Source organism: Pyrus communis, chromosome 1 (genome assembly GCF_963583255.1).
Source record: "Pyrus communis chromosome 1, drPyrComm1.1, whole genome shotgun sequence".
NCBI classification, from domain to species: Eukaryota; Viridiplantae; Streptophyta; class Magnoliopsida; order Rosales; family Rosaceae; genus Pyrus; species Pyrus communis.
This window is the reverse complement of record NC_084803.1, coordinates 14,649,306-14,671,321: the sequence shown is the minus strand read 5'-3', so window position 1 is coordinate 14,671,321 and position 22,016 is coordinate 14,649,306. Positions and strand designations below refer to the sequence as shown.

General features: G+C 38.3%; 2 protein-coding genes across 2 annotated transcripts; both read right to left on the bottom strand.

Moving 5' to 3' along the window:
• Positions 1 to 5,846: 5,846 nt before the first annotated feature.
• On the bottom strand, positions 5,847 to 6,963 carry LOC137747201 (vacuolar iron transporter homolog 4-like). The gene has a single exon (XM_068487264.1). The coding sequence runs from the start codon at positions 6,739 to 6,741 to the stop codon at positions 5,956 to 5,958; it is 786 nt and encodes a 261-aa protein (XP_068343365.1). The 5' UTR covers positions 6,742 to 6,963; the 3' UTR covers positions 5,847 to 5,955.
• Positions 6,964 to 7,099: 136 nt separating this feature from the next.
• On the bottom strand, positions 7,100 to 9,820 carry LOC137747208 (uncharacterized). The gene is made up of 5 exons (XM_068487277.1): positions 9,778 to 9,820; positions 8,336 to 8,740; positions 8,135 to 8,251; positions 7,831 to 7,909; positions 7,100 to 7,383 (listed from the first exon to the last, which is right to left on the bottom strand). Exons 2-4 carry the CDS (start codon positions 8,702 to 8,704, stop codon positions 7,832 to 7,834), a joined length of 564 nt encoding a protein of 187 aa, XP_068343378.1. The 5' UTR covers positions 8,705 to 8,740; positions 9,778 to 9,820; the 3' UTR covers positions 7,100 to 7,383; position 7,831.
• Between the last annotated feature and the right edge of the window lie 12,196 nt (positions 9,821 to 22,016).

Here is a 22,016-nt window from a genome sequence, read left to right as displayed (position 1 = left end):
GGGCAAACAATCCACCTCTCATTCTGAAAGTGTGTTTGCTTCTGAAATTAGGCAAGTAAAAGATGCAGTTTACCACGCATTAATTACACGTGAACAACAACCAGTAGTGATTAGAGAGCAGTTATTTGTATGATCACGGTTAAACCACATCAATATTTTATATTCCTATTACTTTTTGTTTTATTATTTTTATAAAAAATTAATATAAAATATTGACATAGCTTAACCGTGACCACACATCACCATAGGGCATTGAAAGTATGGAAATGGAAGGGCAAACAATCCACCTCCCATTCTGAAAGTGTGTTTGCTTCTGAAATTAGGCAAGTAAAAGATACAGTTTACCACGCATTAATTACACGTGAACAACAACCAGTAGTGATTAGAGAGCAGTTACATAAATTTGTCACTGGACCCCTTTCCACCTAATCCTCCTTATAAAACAATCCAGGTGACCGGGCCCATGAAATTTGATCTAACGGTTAAAATTATTATAATTTTTAGAATGTGTCACTGTTTTTAGCCGTTAAATCAAATTTCAAAAGCCTAGATTGTTTGATGAGGAGAATTAGGTGGAAGGGATCCGGAGAGGATCCCTTTCCATATTTGTCCATATTTAATTTTTTTTTTTTTTTTTAAAGAGACCAGCTGGTGACTTTGTCATGCATTCCACTCTTCCGGAGGTTGGAAAGACTCACAAAGACATTTTAGTCTTTCCCTGGCCATCATCATGCGATTCACCAGCGTTAGGAATCGAACCCAAGACGTGCCGTGTGAAGTACGAGTTTGAAATTCATCACCAATTCAACGGCTAAAAAAAAATTCAAGGGCAAAATAATAAAATACATGTTTGGTGTGTATAATGAAGTTTGGTTGGTTGGTGTGTACAATGAAGCTTGGTTTGTTGAGTAGTGACTAGTAATTTTGGAAATTTTGCTGGGATTTAATTCTTTTTATGTTAAAACATTCATAAAATTAAAGTAAGATAACATAACTCAAAGTTACCAAAAAAATCTTACTAAAAAAAAATTGGGTTAAATTCATTCTACAACAATTTAATACATTTTAGGTCCTATAATTTAGGTCATGAGTAGGGCCGCCCTTGAAGGAGTGCAAGAGTTGCACACGCATAGGGCCACCAAAATTTTTAACATGATACAGTACCTATAGGTTATATATGTTGTTGTGCACTAGTATAACAAAGTTTTCTCTCAGCACAAGTGGTGTTTCTTTGTTCAGTTTCATGTGAGATTTGTGGTTCAAATCCCATCACCGCCTCCAGTCTTGGTGCTTTGTCTTTTAGGTGATCATAACCAGACTTATTTACTATTGGTACTTCTCTTCAAATTAAAAACCTTCTATATATTGTTACATAAAATTATATGCTGCTGTGGTTTACAACTCAAAATTAGAGTGTTAGATACGAATTTAGAAGTGACGGACAATTGAACATTGATCGGGAGAAGGATATAAACAGTATCAGAAGTTTCTGGCAACGATGAACGTTCGATGGTGGCAGTTGGTACATGCAAAAAGTTTAAGGTTTCATGACCCTGTTACGTTTTGGTATCTAATTTGGTTTGTATTGACTTTTTGGTTGAATTCTTTGCTTGGTGGAGAGATTTTTTTATTACTGAGTTGATTAGGATTTGGATTTACTTTCAATTAGGATTAGGATTCTCATTGTAACCAAAGTCCTATGCATTATAAATAGGACTTTAGGGTTAGTTTATTTTGTGTGCCGTCACCATTAATGTAGAGAGTTAACTCTCTGTTAGTTTTTGGAGTGGAGGTCACTGTTTGAAGTTATAATAAGTGTGGCAAATTCATAGCTTTGAGAAAGACTTCTCCATTTGTTTTGGATCCTCTACTCGTTTGGTTTAGAGTTTGCAAGTTGTGGAATTTGCGTTGTGAGAGTTAAACAATCTTTTGTAATCTCAATTTGTTTTATGAAATTTTTCTTCATGCTTTGCCCGTGCACATAGGTTTTATACACCGAATCACATAAATCTCTAGTCTTCTTTTGAGATTGTTTGTTTTAGCTTTCGCCTATGACTTTGATATTTGGTACTTTATTAGAATTTGCTTACATATACACATAAAAGTATAACACATGTAATGCAACTGGCAAACTCTTAATTTAGCGGCCACGAAGTAAAGAGATTAGAGGAAATTGATGAAAAGAGGGGGAGTTAGGGAGGAGATAAAGGGCTAAGAAAATTCCTATCGCACATCTGGCTCCACTTTTAGTCACTTTTCAATGTTAGAAGATGTCCCAAATTCGAACGGCTACTCTCTCCCCCATTTGGTTGAAAAAATTCAATATAAGCCCATCTCTTTATCCCACCCCCGTTTAGTAATGTCCTCTATTTTCTATTCATATTCTAGGATGTGTGATTGTAAGTGATAAATTTTTGATATTTTCTATAATTTTTTTCTTATTGTTTGGGGATAAATTGTAGGGTGCACTTTCGTCCACGATTATTGTGGCCTCTGGATACATACATAATATAGGTTGTCCATTATCTTATATTTATTTAAACTAAACAAAAAATAATTGCACACGAAATCAATTATTATCTTAATCCTGTTTATCAACAAAAACTTGTGACAGTGATCCTCTTATATTTATTTAAACTAAAAAATTAATAATTGCACACGAAACCAATTATTATCTTGATGGATTAACATGTGGCATCGACAATTAATTAATTAATGCGGAAAATAATATTTCAGGATGATTAATTAATTAACATCCCATTCTCCTCCGTCTAAACCATTCTCTCATCTGAATAATGGAAGCAACATTTTTCTTTCTTCTGCCCTTTTTGCAACAATTTGGCTTCCTCACATATGCTTCTGAAGATCCTTGCCCAATTTCCTCAGATGCTTCAATAGTGACGCAGCTTGAACTTGATGCATTTTCCACATCCATCTCATGGCTTATCTAAATTGGGGAGGATGAAAAATATTTCAAAGATATTACTAAATTCATAGCGAAAAAGAAGATATGAAAAAAATTCTACCAAAAAATATTCATTCCTGCTTACCTGCAAAACACGTTTCTCGAGCATAGCTACTCTCTCAACCAGTGTGCCTTTGTGATGTGCTTCTTCAATTGCAGATGACAAAGTCTTACGCTGATCATTTTCTGGTTCCAAGGAGGTAGGACAAGAAGAATGCTTGGCTGATAGGCAATGCTTGTGTTCCAAGAACTGCAGCTGTAAACCATGGAGATGGTGAATCTATGAGCATATGCGCAAGCTCATAAAATAAAACTATCAATGGGAAAAATAAAATGAAGAGACATTTTACCAAACGATCAAGTCGATCCAATCTTTGGAGAATCGGCATTGGTAAACTGATTTCTTCCTTTCTATTTTTATCCATGATCGAGATGTGGATGTAACTACATTGACTAAAGTATAAACAAATAGCAGATTCAAGCATGCATTTTTTCTTTTTTGTAGCTAAATTGTAAAAGTATAACGTTTTACAAGAAATTTGGGCTTATAATTCTGAAACTTTTAAGAGCATGGACAACGCTTCCATTTTAGAAGCAGCTTTTAAGGGCAGCCACCTTGCCATACGTTCACTCTGACTACTACAAGTTTTCTTCTAGAAATACATATTTTTTATTTATTTATTCTTATCTCATCATCTCTTATCTTCACAAGATTTTGCTTTCAATATATCTCTTTCCAATCTCTCTCTTCCTTGTCAGAAGTGATGGGTTGGCGTTTAACTCTAAGATCCTATTTGGTGGGCTGAATGGAATTGGATTTTATGGATATGATTGAATTGGTTAAGATTTAAGGATCAGTTAAGTTTTGTCAGATATGATTTGTAATTCAAGTGTAAAAATATGTTATATAACTAATTCTATTGTGGATTCATAATTCATCTTGTCCAACTCACATTTTGACACAACAAACAATAGATTGTTCATTTTAATTGGTCATAAGGGCTTGTTTAGAAGTGCTTTTAAAATGGTTGAAAATGGTGAAAAAGTTTCTTAAACCAATCTTTAGTTAAAATACAAGTGAATTATGGGAAAAAAAAACACTTTAAGTGCTTTTGGAACCCAACAACATTTTTTATAAAAGCAGTTTCCATTATTTTAAAAGCACGTCTAAATGAGTTATAAATCTTTGATTACATTCTATTTACATGATTGTGTTTAGTCCTATTACGATTACATGCATTTAATATAAACTGCAAGGAGAGAATACATTCTCTCTAACTAATATGATTATACTCACGTCTACAGGTTGCTCGTGGTTTTGTATATTCAATCATGCATAATTTTCCCGAGATGGAGAAGATTGATATAAGAAAAATTATTCTTATTTTATGGTTTGATCAAGAAATACCCTCGAGATTTGATGATTATTTCTTAAATGCATAAACATTGTCCTTGGAAAGTGAATATGGCTTGTTTCACATGCACGGACCCGCTATCGTTTTCCTTGGCGCATAATCAAATCTCTGCGGCAGCTTTGACATTATTTAGTTGCGCAAGGCCATGCTAATGTTATATGTGTCATTCTAATTTTATCGGATGTTCTTAAAAAGGCAGTTTACAGTTGTATTGAGTTTTTTCGAGTAAGTTTTTCATATAATTCAGACTTGTTACATCTTGCATGACAAGTTTATGCATGCACATTAAGCTATAATTAGGCTTATAACCCACGCTGTTGGTTGGGCTTTGGTTTGTTTGGCTGGTCCATTTTGCTTGTCTACGTACTTCGGTCTGCACAGTATATAAGTTTGTGTCCTTCTGGTAACTTTGTTGGACTTGTACTTAGAGATGGCAACAGTTCGGTTTGAAGACGAAAATACTATATCCATCCTCATAATCATGAAAACTAACCATATTCATAACCGCAAATTAACCATTGGGTATTATCCATAACCATACCCGCAGGGTAACGGATTCGTCATCGGTTAACGGTTATATCCATTTTCGTCAATAAAAAAAAAAATTCATTCAATTGACGCATGATAATTTAGTAAATATTAATTTCGTCATTAAATATTTGATGTATAAAATGATTTAATGAATGGATCTTGTGAAACATAAAAATTAAAGCTAAACGTTGATAATGTTGGTTTGATCTTTTGATATCTCCCATAAGTACCATTGAATTCTCATAGATTTTTATTCATATTAAAAATTTTGAACTTTTCCACAAAATGCAACTCACACAATGCAATTTTTGTATTCTCAAGATAATGGATTCGATGAATAATATATATATATATAATATTATAGATAATATATATTATTCGGTTCAGATTTGGGGATGAATATGGATTGGGAACCTCTATAACCATAACCGAAAAATAATCACGGTTTTTCCCCATACCCAAAATATACTTGAATTTTCATACCCAAATCCAATCCATTCGGGTGGTTATTCATGGTTATAATTGCCATCCCTACTTGTACTTTGGCTGTGCCCTGGATTAATATCCAGTTTACCAAAATTTTTTTTTTTTTTTAATTATTAAGAAGATGGAAAAGATTTGAAACTATTGCAATAATTTAGAGAGAAGAAATTCCGAACTCTGAATAGTTGGGTGAAAACTCAACACCCTATTTAGTGGGATATTAGGTCACATGCGAGGCTTATAAATAGAATGATTTCTTGTAATTAGGTTCAATGTTTACAAGATTTCATCACTAAACTTGTTACATCGCTTATTCGCATAATAAACAATACCCACTTGGAATTGTTTAAGAAATTTATTTATTTGTTCTATAATTTATTCTAAACTTGGTTACATTCATAATTTAACAAGAAAAAAAAGTTCAACCTCCATTTTCTATAAAATTCCGGACTTGCACAATAGAAACTTAACTACAACTGAAATGCCGAAAGTTCTTCTCAACTAGCACAATAATATATGCATAAATATATATTATGTGGTAAATTCTGGATACAAAAACTATCAGTCCTTTTCATTGGGACTTTCCTTTTCAAAAGGCCTGAGCAAGGCATAAGTGATTGCCATTGCTATCCACCCTCCAACTAAAACCCTAATAGCAGATGGCATCACCGGGGAGCCACCCATACGAGCTCCCACGCTGCCAAAGAGAGCCAGAGCTAGTGAAGCCACTACCACAACCACCGCCATTCTTATACTATTTTGAGGAATAAACATGGCTGAGAGTAAAGGCACAAGTGAGCCACACAGAAACGCCAAGGCTGATGCAGCTGCTGCCTTGTGTGGACTTGGCAATGACTCCTTCCCTTCACTAATTTGTGTGATCTCAATGGCAGTCATCTTCCTCGTTTTCTCCGGCTGCTCCGGCGGCTTGGATGCTGAATTTCCACATGGGAGTCCTGTTGAAGGAGTCAGTTCAACTGAAATGGTTAGGTTAGATTTTTCCTTCATCTCTTCAGTTTTGTAACTGCACTGTCTTAAAAGAGAAGTCCTTTCAATATCTCTTTGTGTTGATACCGAAACAAACTCCCCCACAGCCATGCTGCAAGCTCCAGCAACAGCTCCCGCTATGCCGGATAAGACCATCGTCCCACGATCTTCCTTCGCTGCCCCGACACCAAGCATCAAGGACGTGGTTGACAGTAACCCGTCGCTTGCTCCCAGGAGAGCAGCTCTGAGCCACTGAGCTCTCTGCACTTGCTCGGTCCTTGTGTTCGCGTATTTCTCATCATCAGTTACAGGAAGCTTGTGCTCAACTGGGGTTTCGAGTGTATGACGAGAAGTATCCATGGGAAAGAGATGGAAAAGTTTTACTGCAGAAATCGGATTTGGGGAGTGTGGCTTCCTCAATTTTCCACAAGCTCGGAGGAACACGTGGTGTTATAAATCAAATGTCTAGGCTCCCACATTTGATGAGCGAAAACGAACAAAAAAAACCTAGGTGGTTCCGTTGAAGATGACAAGGAACCCAAACGTTTAAACCTATGATTTTTGTCACATCTCATTGCTTTCTAAGGAAAGATTCTTACCTATGTTGCCACCTTCTCTTCTTTCATTTTATCTGCTGTGTCGTTTTTCATCTCTCCTAAGGTACCAAGTAACTTATTTTGCTCCATCTTAAAGGATATTCCATACTCTTAAGTGCTCGTTTCAACCGACAGGCTCACAAATCGTACTTCTTCTGTTCAACAGCAACAATTTTCCACAGAAAAAGTTTTGATAGATCTTTTCATGCTAGGGTATGTGCAGAGGCATATATACTTTCTCATACATGAGAATATGAGATGCATTTGTTTGAAGGTAACTACAACAAATGATATGTTTAATTGGTAGATTGTGTTCCTATGTCATAAAAAAAATAAAAATTCATCTGCAAACACTTATGCTGGTTTCTGTGGATTGCATATCAGGAGCTCACCGAGATATTCAATGCTGAAAACCGAAGAAAAAAGATGCATTAGGTTAAATTCTGAATTTTAAACTTTTAGCTATTCAAAGAACTTGATTTAGTAAAATGAGACGTCTACAACAGCGATGTGTGATCTGCATAGTTTATTTCACAAGTGTACTGTATGACTGGAATAACTAAAGCCACAGTAACCATCAGATACATCTAATGGTTTATATTACGACAACCAACGGGGACAAGATCAGCATATAGAATCATCAATCATGCCACTTTCCTGGAAAAAATTAGAAAACTAATGGAGAATCATCGGTATCATCTACCTTTGTGAGCTACTTCGGAGCTCTGAGATGGACCGTTATAAACAAAATCAAATAACTAAGACCATAACATAGGATTAAGAAAGAGAATCCAATATTTTTGTAGAGATAAGTCTATATGGTGGTTAACGCATTAAAGGTGCTGTTTCTTACCCTATAGATATCCATCCCTCTTGTCTTGTTCCTCTGCTTCCTTGTTAGCAGTTTGAACAGATTTGAACCACAGGAATGCCTGCATTCAACATCCACGTTACAAAGCCAAGGGGATTGAGTTCATATCATCCACACACACAATCATCCGTACCCAAGATTATTGATCCGTTGAAATGAAATTTTTTATGGTTTAGCATAGCACAATAGTTAAACAGAATGATAGGTTCATGATAGAGGATCAGTAAATGAATAGATCAAACCTTGAAACTGAATTAAGAAGATCAAAAGAAACAGAACAACTTACAGAAGTGGGAATGCCAGTAAATGCAAAAAATCCAAGGACTGGAGCATAAAATATGCTGTCTGAACCCAAGATTCCGAAGACGGGCTTTTCGTTCACATACTCAAAAACAGAACCTATCTGCAATTCAACATTATTTTTCCTGTTATACACCACATCAAAGGGACATATACAGTTTCAAAAGGACCAGGCGAGGGAGCTTACTGCAGCAATTGCAGTGATCGCTGAGGCAAGTAGATAAACAAAAAAAGGAACCTCAAATCCCTCTTGTGCATCATCTTTCTTGCCTTCATCCTGTGCCCAAGGAGGAGGCTCGTCTGAATCCGGTTTAGCCCACGAGGGGATTTTCTCATCAGACTTGCTTGATTTCGCGGAACCTTTGGTGACAGCAGAAATGGAAAACCTACGAGAGGACTTCCTTGTTAGAAAGCATTGATGGGTTTGGTTTCTATTTGAAAGAGTTTGATCCCGGATTCTGTGTCCAGCACCCAAGAACAGTTTGGGTAACGGATTAACATTCATACAGCCATGGTTTACATTAAAATTGCACGCAAACAAGAAGCTTGCAGCCATAGTTTATTCCTCTTCCTCGTTCTGCTCTTTCTGTTACTGAAGATATTAAAAAGCATAATATAGTTAGCAGCAAAACAATACTAATTCTAAGGCGGTTTTCCAAAAATTAAGATTGCTAAGCTCTTGTGCCATCTTCAACTTCGGATAACACATAGCGGCTATATATTTTGCATGATCAGTAGTCCAAGCTTGTGAGTGACACCAGTAAAACTCAGACCTATGTTCTACTGTGGTTCTGAGTCTAAGTTTTTGCAGAAGTAGGGATTTTCGCACTCCCCCTACTTTTTTTACGGATACAATTGAATATATCAAAGAAGAATCAACGAACAAAAATAAAAGAGGAGTGCAGAAGGAGAAATTGGGGGTGTGAAATCACTACTCTTTTGCTAACAAGCTCCACAAATTCAATCAATTTTAGATGACCAAACCACCCAAAAAGGTGGACATTGCCTTTCTAGCTTTACCAAAATCCAAAAACTTTGATGAAAATCGAACCAATTGAGTGACTTAGATGCATCTTAATCATTCATTAGATTAGAAGATTATCCATGGAATGATGAGGCCAAATCTTTAATAACACAAAATTCATCAAATTGTTCTTTTCTCCTTGACAATGCGATATTCTAAACTACTCTAATGTACATCGAAAGGGAATTGAACTCAGTGCAAGAGAAATGAGAATTTTTTTTTATCTTTTTTCAATTAAAAAAGGGGGAAAGATTAGAGCTTTTAATTATTCTATTGACTATAATAGGAGTGGGTTAGTCAGTCCAGTACAAGTACTAAAGAAAGCTTCTTCCCAAGTGACTGAAATCTGAACAGAAAGTCATGCAACTTATGAAGACAAGAACTTTTCTGCACTAACGTGAATTTTAGCACATCAAAATTCATTGATTATGTTTACAATTAAGCTGACCTGAATTTTGAGCAGATGCAATTTGCAATGAATTCAAAACCCAATTGAAATTTCACTAGTGATGATTTAATAGAAAGAAAAAATAATAATTACTGAAAGAATTACAGAAAATTAAGCAGAATATATGCGAGGTGAGGGAGGAGCGTAGAGAGCTTACCTTCTTGCTGGTGTTCTGTTTTATTTGCACCAGATGCTCTCTCTCTCTCATTCTTTATTTATTTTTATTTTAATTATCTAGCATGGTCACGTGCCTCCCTCAGTCTCATGTTTCATTTTTTTTTTTTTTTTAATTAGTTGGATTCCTTCTAATTTTCAATCAATAAAATTTATTCCCTATTAAGTCAAATCAAATAGATATCATGATTTTTTTTTTTGGGGAGGGGGGGGGGTTGGTTTGTGTTTTAAATTGGGTATATTAACCAAGCAAAGATGCCTAAAGTACAACAGAAGCCCACACGAGACAAACAACCAAAAAACAAAGCCGGAAGTGCAAGGGGAGAAAACCCGACACTAAAGGGAACAACAAGTGTCACCCCTTGCACGACCAAACAAAATTAATGTGGGTAAGGTAGACCAACATGGTGAAGTACATGAACAAGTGAAGATGGGGGTCGATTGACCCAAGTAAAGTTGCACATCTCCACAGAGCTTCCCAACGCCAAACGGTCAGCCGCCAGGTTGGCTGATCTTGGAACCTAAGACCATCGACAGTCATGGAAGGAAGCACCAAGTTTCTTGCACTGTGTTTAGATTGGAAACACCTCCCACCTGCCATTTGTGAGTGTACCCGTTAAACATGAGATGGAGCTCAATGAATCAGATTCTACAACCACACTGTGAATATCCATGGAATGACCCAACTCACAACCCCTTAAAATGGCGATAGCCTCAGCAGCCGTAGCAGTAGGGGCCTAAATAGGAATATTTCGAGCAGCAATGAAAGCATCCACAGAGTCTTTCACCACCAACCCAACAAAACCACCATGCGAAGTAGCAACCTAACTCGCATCAACATTAATTTTAACGGTGGGATGGCATGGCATCTGCCATCTTTCTTGCGATTAATGAGCATGAGTTCTATGATTTATACTACCCTACCCTATAGTACCCGAATGACTGCACAAAGATGCACTAAAAGCCTTGACGTTGGTTGAGATAGCTAGCATCATTTGTGAAGGACGATTGGTTGCTGCTGAAAGAGGAAACAACTGGCTTTCCATATATACAAACAAGAAAACACAACCCAAGTGAAAAATAGGTCATTATCAGCGTTCGAATGTTCAAAGGCCGTGATAGTGCCCATCAACCAATTCAACCATGTAGTGATTTCAGCCTTATTAACTCTATAATTGAGGATGCCCCCAAACCAAATAGTTGCCACCCATAGACAAAGGAGAAAAAGGTGTTACACCGATTCCTCCTGCGATTTGCAAATGGGACATAGAAAGGAGGAGGCAAAATGACGTTTGTAAAGAGACTGTATAGTGGGTAGGGCATTGTGCATCATTTTCCATATAAAGCACCAAAGCTTAGGAGGTTATTTGAGTTGCCAAATGAGTTTCCACAGCCGTTCCGGAATGGAAGAAGATGAGGAGGAGCTGAAATTAGTATGTGGTAATGCCCCGGAACACAACCAATGGTAACCCAATTTGACTGAATAAGAGCATGTCTTAGTAAGATGCCATATTAACCGGTTCGGGAGCTCAGGGTCACCTGGGTAGATTGCCGAGATAGCTGCATACTCCTCTGGCGGAATAATTGGTCTTAAGAACTCAATATCCCATTCACCACTTTCCTGATTAATTAAAGAAGCTACCTTTGTGTTACGACTGACTGGCACCGACGCAGTTGAAGTGGAGTGTTCGAACTGGATGAAAGGCAGCCACCGATCACCCCAGATCTGAATGGCCTTCCTACTCATGAATTTCTAGTGAGTTGCCCGTAATAAAAATCACGTCCAATAAGTAAACTAGACCACACCCATGACGCTAACCCACCCAGTTTCACACTGAAAAAAGAACAGTGGGGGAAATAACAGGCTTTCAATACCTTTGCCCACAGTGAATCTGGCTCGTGGATGAGCCTCCAACATTGTTTCGCTAGGAAAGCATCATTAAAATCCATAAAGTTCCGAAACCCAAGCCCCCCTTTCATCGTCGGCAGCCCTAGAGTAGCCTTAAAGACCCAATGAACGTGTTTCTTCTCCATGTCCTGTCCCCACCAAAAATTGGTAATCAGAGTGTCTTCCTTGCAAATGATATCTGAAAATTTGAAAAGATTCATCGGATAAGCCAAAATTGCTTGAACCACCACCTTGATCATAACCTCACGACCTGCCTGTGATAGGGTAACTTTTTTCCATCGCTAGAGTTTCCCCAAAATCCTCTCCTTTACATAGGTCAAACCTTTCCGCTTAGTCCTTCCCTACATAGCTGGCACGCTAAGATAAGTTCCGGGATCATTTACTATTAGCATACCCATGATGCGGCCAAGATCATCCGACAAGGCCCTCGAGACATTAGCTCCGAAAAAAACACTAGATTTATGAAAATTGACCTATTATCCGGATGCTGAACAGTACTATTGTATTAGCTTTACTAAATTTTGATAGTTCTCCACCTCAGCTTTTAAAAAGAACAGTGTATCATCAGAAAAGAAAATATAAGAAATAACAGGTCCATGAGGATTAAGTTGAACCCTTGAAATCAATCGCTCATCCCACGCCTGCAAAATTAATAAGGAAATGACCTCACTAACAATGAGGAACATATATGGGGATAGGGGATCACCTTACCAGAGACCACATGAATGAGAGAACTTCCGACCAGGCTGGCCATTCATCAGAATAACAAAATCAACCGACAAAAGACAACCAAATATCAACTGGCACCACCATTGATTGAACCTTATCCTTTCCATGAACGCCAGTAGAAAATCACATTCAACTCTATCATAAGCCTTATGCATATCCAATTTAACCCCAAGTTCAAATTTACCTTTTGTTCTCCGTGTCTTCAGATAATGGAAGAACTCGTGTGCAATGCCAATGTTATCTTGAATCTGCCTTCTGTGAACGAGATATCAGCTCCGGCAGCAATGGTTGAAGACGATTGGCTAGGACCTTGGATAAATTTTTATAAGAGTAGTTACATAGGCTTATGGGTCGGAACTGGGCAATAGACTCTAGATTTGGAACTTTAGGAATGAGCACAACATGTGTGGAATTGATGCGGTGTAAATAGGGAGACCCCTACATAAAACCTTGAACTATACCATTAACATCAGCCATAAGATTATCCCAAAAAGGCTGGTAGAAAACACCTTGGAAACCATCGAGACCCGGGGCTTTTAATTTGCCCATTTGAAAAACAGCGTCCTTAATATCCTCTAGAGAAACCGGTACAAGGAGTGAAGCATTCATATCCTCCATCACCTTCGGCTGAATACAATCAAGAATGGTTCCTCACTATCAATCCCTATCCGACGTAAATAGATATTATGGATTTTGACACCAAACTAAGTATGATTCACCAGTTCGTCAAATTAAACTTTCATTATAATACACACTATGATAATCCACTATCATCCATGATTTTTGCACTCCAAAATATGGATCTAATTGCGATTAGTTTATTGTTGATGAATAAGAAAAACTTGAGTATAACCAGCTCTATATTGTTATAAAATTTATAGTTTAAGTGTGATTGTTTAAATTCTAGATTAGATTTGATTCTAGTTAGTCTTTCATGAACTTGTATTCCTTGGGGATGAATGATTTTTTCTTTCCCTTATTACTATAAATAAAGGCACTACGTGGAGGGGGAAATAACACATCCTCTACACAACCCTACAAACACATATCTTTCTCTGCACCGGCCCCATTTTCCTGTCAGATAACATAGGCTACAACACACTCCTACCGCTGCGCTTAGGAATCTGACGTGGAAGTTTTCTGCATCAAACCAATTCATTCAATATCATCGCGCAATCATGTTCTTCCCAAACAACGGTTTTTATCTCGCTATTTTTGCAACCCTGATAACATGAACAATCACCATAATGCATGACCCAACTTTACGTTTTTCAAATTTTAGATTTTACATAAATTGTGTATACAGTATATCCATAATTGTTGAATTATGTGAATTTGATATTGCCATGAATTACATCAAATATATGTCCATGCATTAAATTATTGAATTGAATATGCATGCAACTTAATTTTGTAATCTGAAAAAAAATTAAAAAAATTTGGGTTCTTCGAACCCGTGACCCCGAGCAAACATAGAGCATCAACCTCCACTGAAACCCGACGCATATGGCGTTCAACCCAGAAAACCCAACTCATCTCCAGAAAGACCACGACATTGTTGTGCAATTTTCTGGCAAAATCCAACATGGTGTTGTGATTTTTGAACCAATATCATTCAAATTCCAGAAGAATTCCATCGAATTTGGATGAAATTCCAATTTGAATTTCATGGGTTTCCTTTTTCCTTCCCCTCGATGTCGAGGTACCCCTTCCGTCACTAGGAATTTGCTCATCGTCGAACCCATGGCCCTGCACCGAGAACCATCTTCCAAAACACAGCTGCCTGAAGTAGCGGCACCAGTCTTCTTCCTCGACGAGTGCACCCAGCTCTGGCTGGGATATTTTCAGCTGAAACCCAAGCCCAAATTGGGCTGGGCCTCTCAGCCAGTGGAAAAACAAATAAAGGATTTTTTTTTGTGACTGGGCTCGCCTGATGAGGCCCAAGCCATGGCTTGTCCCTCAACGTGACACTAGCTTGTGTCCTTACGTCTGCGTCACACTAAATTTCAGCCCGAAGTTGGAACACCAGTACACTGCATCGCAAAGCACCGGAGTGCGCCTCCGAGTAAGCTTATAGCCACAGTTTGCTTCTTGCCGTACCTAATCAGTGCCCATATGGGCCTCTCGTTTTTGGGCCTATTGCTGCAGCCTGTTTGCTGCTACTGGGCTTGCAGCCCAAATACTAATTGGGGCATGATCAGCACGTGCTTACCCCAGCCCAATTTTGGGCATGGACCAAGGTTCTAAAAGACGTTAGGCGCTAGTTGGGTAGTGGGTTGGGGCCTAGGGCCTAGGCGAACTAGGCGGATTTAATTAAATTTATAATATCTTATAAATAAGTGTTTGTTCGTATCTAAAAAATACATAATTTCATTTGGAATTATAAATTAATCAAATTCAAACATTAAATAGTTTTTTTTTTTAAGCAAGAGTTTTAGCATTATAAGTACATAATAAAAATACATATGGTGTGATCTTTAAAAAAAAAAAAAGGAATAATAAAACATTACAACAAAAAAAATTGAAAAGTAATAACAGGGTTAAAAGTGGAAAAGGAAAAGGATATAAAAAGTAGTAAAAAAAAATGGTGGGGACCATTTCAAATAAAACGTGCAGGCTGCAACTATAGAAAAAAAGATGGTGGGACCATCTTAATTGAAATCGTGAATTAAAGTTAGGTTTGGGAACACAATCGTCTTCTTCATGGTGCCAACTTTGCAACAAAAAAAAAATTGTAGATTTCGCTGTTTTAGTGTCTTCACATAAGCCTAATTAGTCTCCACTCAGCTCTGCCTAGCCCTGCCCAGACTTGCATATCTCCGCCTAGTCCCATCTAATCCCATCCCGCGTTTGCCTAATCTGCTCTCCGATTTTGTAGCCGATTAGGAGTAAATCGGGGTGGTTGGCTGCCGTCCAACACCTAGGCACCACCTAAGCTAATTTTTAGAACACTGGCCTAGACCTGACGATACACATTTGCTCAGCTCACCCGTGGGCTTTAGCCCATGTTTTTGGGCCTCGAGCTTAATTGTTTATTTTTTGACAATTTGGGTTTTATATTTTTTTACCCACACTTTAAATTTGGCCTGAAGTCCAAATGATTAATTCAATTATAATTATAGACCTAAAGTTCTGTTTGTATATTTTCGTGTTGTATATTTCTGTATATATATATTTACGTTTGTTTGCAAGAACATATGAACTTGAAGTTCATAATTATTTCAAAACTAAAGTTTCTAGAAACATGCCTTGTTTGAAAACCTGAAGTTTTCCTTAAAAACATCACCCATGAAAACCTGAAGATTTTTCATGCGAATTTAAACCAATACATGTCTATTAGAACCTGAATGTTCTACTCCTACATGAATGGATTGATATTTTTCTCCATTACACTAATCACATCTTGTCCTTTATTTTGTGATAGGAACATGTCAAATTTGAACAAACTTGACTTCACCGCTTTGGAGGTCTCTGGAATGAACTACCTCAAATGGGTCCATAATGTGAAGCTCCACCTCATTGCAAAGAATTTAGTCCCATCATTGAAGATGTGACGGACAACCCAGTTGACGAAGCTAAGAAAGCCACTGCAATGATCTTCATCCAAAGACATATTCATGATGCACTGCAAACTGAGTACCTTGCCGAGAAGGATCCACGAGCATTATAGGTCGCTTTGGCTGATCTTTTTTTATCACAAAAGGACATCTTCTTGCCTGAAGCAAGACATGACTGGCAGCATTTACGCTTCCAAGACTTTAAGTCTATGAATGAATATAATTCTGAAGTTTGTCGAATCCGATCACTTCTCAAGTTTTGTAAAGAAATTTTGACCGAATAGGATATCCTGGAGAAGACCTATTCAACCTTCTCTGCTACTAATATTGTCCTGCAACAACAATATAGAGCTCAGAAGTTCACTAAGTTCTCGGATTTGATCTCTGTATTACTTCTCGCTGAAAAGCAGAATCAGCTGTTGATGAAGAATCATCAAGCTCAACATACTGGGGTGACTGTTGTGCCTGAAGCACACTATAGCACGAACCAATGTCCAAAACACCAAAAGAGGCGTAGTAAGGGCTGCTAGAAGCCACCCCGTCAAGGTCAACAAAGCCAAGGCCCATCTAAAGAATGAAATAAAGCCCAGAAACGCCCTAACCTCGTTCCCAAAGCCCCAAACTTCAAGAATAAAGGTAAAGCACTTGAAACCATGGATGCGAACATGTGCTATCGCTGTGGTTCAAAGGATCATTGGTCTTATGTTGCCGAACTCCTCAGAAGGTTGTAGTTGAATATCATTCTCGTCGTAAAAAGTTTGAATCCAACTTTGTGCAAGTGGATGAACCATAGAATACCAAGATGGAGGTTTCTGACTTTCAAGAGGCCGTTACACCTATGGAAGATTAGAATCTTAAACATAAACTATTTTCTAGTTGAAATTTTGACAATGGGGCCGAATTCCACCTAGTGGTCGAACCTCCCTTGTGTTTTTTGGTTAATTTTGAACAATTTTCCTTTATGTTTGGATTATTTGTTGGCGATTTGTTTTGGACATTATGTTTTAATTAATTACCATCATTGAATACTTAAAATTATTTTGAATGGATATTTCTTTTTAGAACTTTTATGCATGTGACCGATTCAAATTAATTTTTATTCTAGGTATGACTAGTAGGGAAGTTAGTTGTCTGATGGTTAGTGCAACCATGCACACCATTTTACGTGAATGCATCTATTTCACTAGCTTCATACCTAAGAATGCACCTCTGACAACCTGATTGAAGGATACGGTAAGACATGTACAATTTTGACCATTGATACGGCACTTTATTCTCCACGTTCCGAAAGAACGTTGTTGAGTTTCAAGGACATAAGAGATAATAATTATCATGCTGAAACCTATGTAGAAACTGGAGTTGAATTTTTGTGCATAACTTCCTACAAATATGGCCAAAAGCATATTCTAGAGAAGAAGAAGCATATCCTGAGTGGTCTGTATAATACAACATTACGCCTCATAGAAAGCCACTATGTGGCCGGCCCTACCTCTGTAATTGCGCATGAAATTACACTTTGGCATGATCATTTGGGACACCCTGGACAAACAGCGATGCTCCGTATCCTCAAATCATCACACGGGCATCCACTAACCCGAAGTTTAGGTTCGATTCAAGGAATTACATGTCAAACATGTTCTATGGGAAAGCTTATTATTAAGCCTTCTTATGACAAGATTCGTTTGAATCCTCTTATTTTTCTACAAAGGATTCAGGGGGACATTTATGGACAGATTCACCCTCTATGCGGACCATTTAGATATTTTATGGTTTTGGTTGACGCCTCCACACGTTGGTCACACGTATGCTTGTTGTCCATAAGAAATGCTGCATTCTTCAAATTGTTGGCTCATGTTATTAACCTTAGGGGCTCACCACCCTGATTATCCGATCAAATCTATTCGATTGGATAATGCTAGAGAATTCACATCTAAAACTCTTAATGACTATTGCATGTTGGTTTGGGTTGAAGTTGAACATCTGGTACCCCATATTTACACCCAGAACGACCTGGCAAAGGCATTCATTACGTGTTTACAAATGATTGCTCGACTTTGGTTATACACACCACACTTCCGATCGCTGCTTAGGGCCATGCAATATTGCACGCAGCCATATTGGTTCGCCTAAGGCCTGTTGCAACCTAACCATATAGCACTCTTCAGTTGGTTACCAGATACGAACCTGACATATAGCATCTGCGCGTTTTTTGGTTGTGCGGTCGATGTGTCAATTTCGCTGCCCTTACGTACAAAAATAGGGCTTCAACGAAGGATAGGAATCTATGTTAGATCTGATTCTCCTTCAATCATTCGTTACTTAGAACCTTTGACAAACGATTTGTTTACCACTCGTTTCGTGGATTGTCACTTCTATGAGACAGTTTTCCCGTCGTTAGGGGGAGATAAGAACGTCAACGTTCCTAAAGAACGACGCGAATTATAGTGGACGACTCCCACTTTCTCTCATTTAGATCCCCGTATCGTTAAGTCTAAAACTGAAGTGCATCGCATATTAGATCTTCAGAGCATAGCTCAGAGCATGCCAAATGCTTTCACCGATCTAGTGTGAGTGACAAGATCACATATTTCAGCTGCGAATGTGCCTGTAAAGATAGATATACCAAAGGTACGACGAATTTCCCTCTTGGAGGCCCAGAACGCCAACTTTGGTGATCCACGTACATTAACGGCTAGCCAATCATATGCCCCTACACATAAGGGTGACAGACATCTTGGTTTAAAGGATTTACATCCCCAGAAGAGGAAACCCATAGCACAAACACCTGAAGAGCCTACCGTGAATCCAACTGTTGCTTACTCATTTTATCCAACTCATAAGGAAATTTAAGATTACTGAAGTATCCTTGAAGAAACGAATCCACCTTCCGAGAATTGTATGATTTTAGGTCTATTATGCTAGCTTAAATGATGTGTGGTGTAGAAATGAAATGATCCTCGACGATGCATTAGCATATGCAGTAGCTATTGAGATCATATTGAGGGATGACATTGAACCCTGTTCTGTTGATGAATGTCGAGGTCGATTGGTCAAACTGGAAACAAGTAATCCAAGTTAAACTTGATTCACTTGTGAAACGTAAGGTGTTTGGACCTGTAACTCTTACTTCACCACATGTGAAGCCTATTGGCTACAAGTAGGTTTTCGTTTAGAAGCGTAATAAGAAGAACGAAATTGTGCGTTACAAAACTCGTCTTGTTGCACAAGGCTTCTCACAACGCCCTAGGATTAACTATGACAAAACTTATTCACCCATTATGGATGTGATTACTTTTCACTACCTTATCAATTTGGTAGTTTCTGAAAAACTGAGTATGCAGCTGATGGACGTAGTAACTACGTATCTCTATGGGGATCTTGATACGGAAATTTCTATGAAAGTTCCCGAATGACTTACATTAACTGGATCAAATATTTCCAAACCTCGGAACACGCTTTCAATTCGGCTAAGGCGTTCACTCTACGGTTTGAAAGAATGTGGTATAACCGTCTGAGTGAGTATTTAACTAGTTAGGAATATATGAACAACAAACTATGCCCTTGTGTGTTCATTAGGAAGTCACATTCCGGTTTTGCGATAGTTGCAGTATATATCTATGACATAAACCTTATCAGAACTCCTGAAGAGCTCGCGAGAATTACCGCGCACCTGAAGTCAGATGTTGAGATCTAGGAAAGACTTGATATTGTTTCAATCTCGAGATAGAGCACCGTTCGGATGGAATCTTAGTACATCAATCAAACTACACCCAGAATGTGTTGTGCCACTTTAATCAGGATAAAGTGAAGCCTTATAGTACTCATATGGTCGTTCGATCGCTAAATGCAAAACAAGATCCCTTTCGTCTGAAGGAGGATGATGAAGAGATTTTGGAGCTTGAAGTTCCTTATCTAAGTGTGATAGATGCTTTATTGTACTTAGCTCAATGCATTAGACCTGACATCTCTTTCACTGTTAATCTTTTGGCAAGATATAGTAATGCACCAACACGCAGACTCTAGACTGGTGTTAAAGACATTTTCTGCTACCTTAAGGGTACTACGGATTTAAGCTTGTTCTATCCCTACGGATCCTCGAGTGCCGCACCCTTTTATCTCAAGTCGATTCTTGCCTTGTTGGTTATGCCGACGCATGATACTTGTCTGATCCGCACAAGGCGTGCTCTCAAACGGGTTATGTCTTTTCCTTTTGAGGCACCGCAATCTTTTGGAGGTCAACTAAACAGACCTTAGTTGCCACTTCGTCTAACCTTGCTGAAATTCTTACCGTACATGAAGCAACTCGGGAATGCTTTTGGTTGAGAGCAATTGTGCGCCATATTCGAAGCTCCTGCGATCTTTACCCAGTCGTTGATGTCCCAGTGACGATCTACAAACAGCTCAAGAAGAGTTACATCAAATGAAAGAACACCAAGCATATTGCGCCGAAGTTATTCTTCTTACATCAACAACAAAAGTATCAGAAGATTGAAATCACGCAAATCCATTCACAATACAATATGGACAACCTCTTCACCAAATCAATACCAAAGGCGATGTTTCAGAAGCTTGTTCATGGAATTGGTACGCGTAAACTTTCTAAGTTGTAACATTGCTAGTTCTCTCCTCAGGGGGAGTATCCTAAAGTATACTTGTTTGATCTTAATGTACTCTTTTTCTTACGATTAGGAGCATTTTTCCCACTAGGTTTTAATGAGGCACCCACCTTGGGTTGATCATATCCCTGATAACGTCCCGTAGATGTTTCATTTGACTTTGCATTACTCACGCATTTTTCATTAGACTATGGGTTTTGTCCCTACTTGGGTTTTTACCATAGCCATAAGGTTTTTTAGTGAGACTTACTTCATTATGCAAGTTCATAACTTATTGAGAATAGTGTGTTCCTAGAATCAGTGTCGACGAGTCGACTTCCTCAACCTCTACATGATGCCGAATCTACTTGAGTATTTACACACTCAAATGGGAGTGTTATAAACTTTCTAGTTTAAGTGTGATTGTGTAAATTTTAGATTAGATTTGATTCTAGTTATTCTTTCCTATACGAACTTATACTCCTTGGGGATGAATGATTTCTTCTCTCCTTTAGTACTATAAATAAAGGCACTATGTAGGGGAGAATAACACATCATCTACACATAATTCTACACAACCCTACAAACACTTCTCTCTCTCCAATCTCTCTCTGCTGCCGGCCCCCTTCCCATGTCAGATGAAATAGGCTATAACACATATCACGTTTTTTTTAATTTTCTCACTATTCTATAAGAAAATTCTATTTTGCTCGAAATATGTTTTCGATTACATATCAAAATCTAGCATGAATTAGTCCTCCACTTTTGCAAATATGATATCTTTTGTTTGGTGGAGAGAAAATGAATTAGGGTACGATAATGCTAGGGAGACCAAATTTGTAAATCAAATGATGTGTCACTAATAAGAAACAAGCATGTTAATTGACACCTAATTAATAATCCAATCATCTATTACCATGTCATTTGTGTGACATCCCATATCGTCCAGGGAAGTGATCCTTAAATGTATATTCTCATCCTTACCTAGCACGAGGCCTATTGGGAGCTCACTGGCTTCGGGTTCCATAGGAACTCCGAAGTTAAGTGAGAAAGGGGCTAGAGCAATCCCATGATGGGTGACCTACTGGGAAGTTGCTCGTGAATTCCCAGAAACAAAACCGTGAGGGCGTGGTCGGGGCCTAAAGCGGACAATATCGTGCTACGGTGGTGGAGCGGGCCCAGGAAGGGGTTCGCCCCGGGCCGGGATGTGACAATTGGTATCAGAGCCTAACCATGGTCGCATGTGTGTCGACGAGGACGTCGGGCCCCTAAGGGGGGTGGATTGTGACATCCCACATCGCACAGGGAAGTGATCCTTAAATGTATATTCTCATCCTTACCTAGCACGAGGCCTATTGGGAGCTCACTGGCTTCGGGTTCCGTAGGAACTCCGAAGTTAAGCGAAAAGGGGGCTAGAGCAATCCTATGATGG